Source organism: Gymnoscopelus microlampas (assembly GCF_963454915.1).
Source record: "Gymnoscopelus microlampas genome assembly, contig: SCAFFOLD_256, whole genome shotgun sequence".
Taxonomy (NCBI): Eukaryota; Metazoa; Chordata; class Actinopteri; order Myctophiformes; family Myctophidae; genus Gymnoscopelus; species Gymnoscopelus microlampas.
The window spans coordinates 17501-23439 of NW_028155575.1; the positions used below are offsets into that span (position 1 = coordinate 17501).

The 5939-nt window shown below is 45.6% G+C and overlaps 1 protein-coding gene across 1 annotated transcript; it reads left to right on the top strand.

The window, feature by feature from the left end:
* Positions 1 to 1308: 1308 nt before the first annotated feature.
* LOC311041384 (homeobox protein Hox-B5a-like) lies at positions 1309 to 5651 on the top strand. The gene is given in 3 exon segments (XM_084086294.1): positions 1309 to 1545; positions 1548 to 2253; positions 4942 to 5651. Coding segments are annotated over 3 exon segments (993 nt in total). The 5' UTR covers positions 1309 to 1506; the 3' UTR covers positions 5190 to 5651.
* The last annotated feature ends 288 nt before the right edge of the window (positions 5652 to 5939 follow it).

The window sequence follows — 5939 nt, forward strand, 5'->3', positions numbered from 1 at the left end:
ATAGTTCATGTTTTTATAGTAGTTTTATAGTGTGGACATTATGTCTTGTTAATGTGTTGAATGGCTGCTGTGTGGCGACAATCAAGACATTATCGCCACTCTTTATGACGATAATATTTTACCATTACATCAGTTTATGGCACAACAATGTGCACTTTGTTGTTATATGACCCAATGCTTTGATGTTGCACTATGATGCCATAGTAGGCTACAATGTTGTATTTTATTTTAGCATAATAGTAATAATAATAATACTCATAATAATCATAATAATAACATAATAAAATAATAAATATTATTATGATTATTATGATTATGATTATTATAATTATTAGTCCAGTCTAGAGACTTGATGCCTATGGTGATATAAACGTGATATAAATTATATAAACAATATATGAGCTCCACTGGGCTGTTTGTGTAGCATATTAATATTCTGTTATTAATTATGAATTTATTATGGTCAGCTTCTCCAATTTCCACCCATAGAGAAAGAAAGGTCAACAAACTAGTTTAAATGATACAGAGAGGAGAGGAGAGGAGAGGAGAGGAGAGGAGAGGAGAGGAGAGGAGAGGAGAGGAGAGCAAATCCTTTTTATAGTCCTTAAGGATTAAGGATCTGAAACCCTGATGTCTTTCAAACTATTTTAGAGTGACTGGGTCTGCCTTTCTCTCTCTCTCTCCCCCCCCCCCCCTCTCTCTCTCTCTCTCTCTCTGTGACGAGTGCAATAAATTATGTCCGCAGTAGGTGGCGCTCTGACATCATCAGCCTGCACCTCCAGCCTGCCTCCTGCACGCAGCTGGGAGGAGAGAGAGAGAGAGAGAGAGAGAGAGAGAGAGAGAGAGAGAGAGAGAGAGAGAGAGAGAGAGAGAGAGAGAGAGAGAGAGAGAGAGAGTCGAACCAGCGAACTAACATCTTTACCAACTAACCCTTCTCACCCCCCCCCCCCCCCCCCCACCCCCCTCTCCACTCCAGGCTCGGTTCGGCTCGGCTCACTACGTCATCATTACAAACCAAACAGTATGAATTAGTTGCTCGCCAAAAGTCATCGGTGAGAATTTACGAGTGGTCAACAAAAGCACGTGACTGACTCACCCTCTCCTCCCCCCCATCACCCACTCACTCCTCCCTCCCTCCCTCTCTCGCTCTCTCCCTCCTATCGCTCTCTCTCTCCCCAACACACACACACACACACACACACACACACACACACACACACACACACACACACACACACACACACACACACACACACACACACACACACACACACACACACACACACACACACACACACACACACACACACACACGCGTATACGCGCACAGCCACCCCACCCCCATATTTGGACGGGCAGCATACATAGCTAAATAGAAGTACAGTGAGTAGCGCCGCTATAATTCACTAATACATCATAAATCGTTGAAAGTAGCCGCGTTATAACGACCGAGAGGGAATCTAACAAATCACGAGGCCCGCTCAGTGTTTCAACAAAACAAGCTAAATGAGCTCCTACTTTGTGAACTCCTTCTCGGGGAGCCGCTCCTTCCCAACGGCCCCGACTATCAGCTCCTAAATTATGGACCGAGCGGCGGGGCGATGAGCGGCTCGTACCGGGAGCCCGGCGCCGCCGCCATGCACCATGCCACCGGCTCCTACTACACCTACAACGGCATGGACCTCACGGTCAGCAACACAACCCGGGGAGGAGGAGGAGGAGGCGGGGGAGGCGGCGGCGGATCCACCGGAGGAGCGACACACTTCAGCGCCGCCGGGGGATCAGACTCCTCCCGGGGATACGGCTCACCGACCCCGGAGCGGGGCTTCTCCAGACAGCCGCCCAGCTGCTCCGTTGCCTCCGCGGCGGTGGAGTCTCTGCTGTCCCCGGGCGGCGGTGGAGGAGGAGGAGGAGACCCCGGCATCATGGGGGTCTCCAAGGCGTCCTCCCCGCTCTCCTCCTCCGACCACCAGCAGCATCTCAGCTCCCCGAACCTGTCCACCTCCTCCGGGGCCACGGCGCCGGGCCAGCGCTTCAGTGAGCTGGACGACGGGTCGTCGGAGACCGAAGACGCGCAGCAGCAGCAGCTGCACCACGGCGGCGACCCGTCGACCCGCACGGCGCACCTCCAAGCCGGGCACAAACAGGAGGGCGGACCGCCCGGAGCTTCCAGCACGACCACGGCGGCCACGCCGGGCGGCGAAGCACCGCCACAGATATTCCCCTGGATGAGAAAACTCCACATTAACCATGGTAGATACTGTTAGGACCATTAATGTTCTATCCATGGTGGATAGTATTATAGGACCATTCATGTTCTATCCATGGTAGAGACTGTTATAGGAGCATTAATGTTCTTCTGATCTGTCCATAGCCTGCATAATGCAGGAGCAAGGTTCTGTTCTGTTCTGTTCTGTGACAGCTGCACAAATATACCTGATTTTATGACAATCAAACAGGCGTTAATTTCCACACTTGAGTTTCGTGACAGTCGGAGTTTATTGGTGTTTGTGCCAGTCTATGGTTTGTGCGCGCGTGAAAGACAGAAATATGTATATATAGGCTACTTCACGTCTGTCTCCCTACATACATTTAAATAATATACACAACAGTGGTTATTGCATATAATAATGTATATTAGAGGTATTGTTTTATGATTTAAATTTAGCCTTAATTTTACATTCTTGTGTATGTTGTGAGGGCGGTTTTCCTCAAATCACTGATTTGATCATGTGTTTTGTGTTTGGGAACACAGCGTAAATAATGCAGTAATTTGACATGTCAGTGTCCTATGAATATGTCTGGATTCGGGTGTCTCGGTTGGGTGAATTCAGTTGGTCATGGATCATTAGCCGTCTTATTTTATTTAAGTCATTTTGAAAATCACTGTAACTTAGATTAGATTATTTTCTCATAAGAATTCGTCTTGAAGTTTTTGACTGTTTATTTTGTGCATCAAATGTACATAGACTGATAGATTTATTAACCTGGTATAGTTGTCTTGAAGCTCACTTCAAACCGTGTTGATATTAGTGGAGTTTTCACTGACAGATACAGAAAACACTTGAGGAATCTGTCTGTCTGCATTGACGTGTGTCAGTCAGTCAGTCATCAAATTATTTTTGCATCACAGATCAATTGTAACAGTGGACTGAGGATTATTTTGAATTTGGCTGTAACAGTTGACTTGTTTAATGTCGCTCGAACAGGTCTGTATTCAGGTGGTGTGTGTGTGTGTGTGTGTGTGTGTGTGTGTGTGTGTGTGTGTGTGTGTGTGTGTGTGTGTGTGTGTGTGTGTGTGTGTGTGTGTGTTGTGTGTGTGTGTGTGTGTGTACGGTCAGATATAGTCCATATAGTGTTTTTCCACCAGGCCTACAGCTATACAGCTCAGTTCAGAATCACACGCAGAGCAGCTGAATGTTGTGGACGTGACTCCGTCGTTAACGGTCGTTGTTGTGTGTATTATATTATATGGTGTGTGTGTGTGCGCGCGCATTGCGCGGCATCGGCCTGTTTGTTTAAGCGCGTGGGGTCGTTAATTCGCCGTGATTTTTTCCTCCTGTCGGTGCCTCCTCGGGGCTTCTTCTCTCTCTCACTCTTTTTTTTTATTTCAGCGAATTCCACAAAAGTCCCATAAATCTGTCAGGTCGAGACTGTCTGGAGAGAAACCCCCCTAGAGCCCAGCAGAGTGGGAGAGAGAGAGAGGGGGGGGAAATAGAATGGGGGGGGGGGGGGGAGAAGGAGAGGAGAGAACAGGAAAGCTTTAGAAGTCGCTTGTTCCTTTGAAAAGTGCAGCTTTATTACGTGCGGGGACTTTATTAGCGAGGTGACACGGAGGCCGCGCTGGCTGGGGGTCAGGGAGCCGCCGAAGGGAGGCAGGGACACGGGGAGAGTGTTGGAGAAGTTTAGGAATGTGTGGAGAGAGAGAGAGAGAGAGAGAGAGAGAGAGAGAGAGAGAGAGAGAGAGAGAGAGAGAGAGAGAGAGAGAGAGAGAGAGAAAGAAAAACAGTAAAGTTTCGAATAAAAGGAGCTTCTTTTTTTCCCACAGAGAAGAACAGAGTCTGTCATGATAACAGACAGACAGACAGACAGACAGACAGACAGACAGACAGACAGACAGACAGACAGACAGACAGACAGTGTGCCTCTTTACGCATTTTACGCAGTAAAAACCTCAGTGTCTATTAAACTGTCATTATGTTCACGTTGATATACAGTTCACATTTATGTTCAAAACCACTTTCACAACCGAAGCCAGCGTCCCCCTACTTTGGGTCTTGTTGTCATTATTTAGGCAAACATTGTCCTCAAATATATGTGTGCGGGGGAAACGTGCAAAAAAAAAATCAGATCTTCCAAAGTTGTGAGCTTGAAGATCTGCTTCTGCTATGTTCCTATTGCTCTTCAGGACTATATAAGTGTATAGGGCTTAAGTGGTTAATTTATAGCCCATATACTCTGTCTAACATAACGGCTGTCGCTTGCCTAGGAGAACTGATCTACAGTTTGTAGAGAAGTATATATCATATCTACAGGTCGTAGATAGGAAACTAAGTTGTTTACACTTTGTGCTCCCTTGTAGATTCTGTTCTTGTCGGCAGTGGCCTTTTTTACTGTGCATACAGCGCGTCCACCACTGCTTGTCGACAAGCGACAAGCAGCAAGCGGCAAGCGACGCCGTATGAAAATGAGTGTGAATGAGGGCTCTAATCCCAATGGGTCTCAAATTGGGGGTCCAAGGACCTCCAGTGTTCCTTGGGGGGGTTCTAAATTGACCCTTACAGTGTATGTAACTCTGAGAGTGTACAAATGGAACCGATTCCATTTGCACACTCTCAGAGTTATGGCTTAAAACGAATATAATAAATAATGATAATAAATAAATAAAAAGTCTTGAGAGAACCGCTTATCTAACCCCCTCCACCTCCAACCCACATCCAGATATGACCGGCCCGGACGGGAAGCGGGCCCGGACGGCCTACACCAGGTACCAGACCCTGGAGCTGGAGAAGGAGTTCCACTTCAACCGGTACCTCACGCGCCGGCGGCGGATAGAGATCGCGCACGCGCTCTGCCTCACGGAGCGACAGATCAAGATCTGGTTCCAGAACCGGAGGATGAAATGGAAGAAGGACAACAAGCTGAAGAGCATGAGTCTGGCGACGCCCGGGAGCGCCTTCCAACCTTGACTTTATTACAACAACAACAAAAAAAAACTAAAGAGAAGAAGAAGAAGAAGAAAAAAAAGATTAATAATATTAATAAACAAGAGGTCATTGAGTTTGGAGCTCAAAGATGGAAGGAAAAAAAACAACAAATCGAGGAGAAATGGAAGAAAAAATATTGAAAGAAAACAGACAAATATAAAGAGAAGAACAAGAAGAAAAAGAAGAGTATATCTATTTGCAAAACAGATTCAAAAATCTACGTTTTCAACAGATTCCAAACGTAGGTCGTTGGAATCGACTTGATGATTCAGTCATGTACAGCGCAGCACTTTTTTTTTTATCCGCATGTTCGTTGGTGTTTTTTTTTATTTTTTACCGCAAAAGAAAAACTGTAAAAAAAGAAGAAGAATATTGACTGTTGGTACTTTTGCTTCTGTCAAAATACAAAGTTAGTGTTTTATCCTTTTTGTCGTGTTTTTTTTTTTTAATAAGTACTTGTTGTGTGGAGGATGGAAGTGGAAGTGAACTATCTATACCTATTATCTACCTGCCCCCCAGGTGCTGTTTTATTGTCTGAATATTGTTTTTATGTGTCCAGTGATTATATTATTATTATTATTATAATTGTTATTATGGAAGAAAAAAGCTTTCTGGACATAAGTTGGCATGAAATCGCTTCGATGTTCTAACTTATTTACGAACCTGTAACGTCGTGTATTCTATGGTTTTAAGTTTACAGCTTTCTAAAGGAGCCTCTCTCTCTCTCTCTCT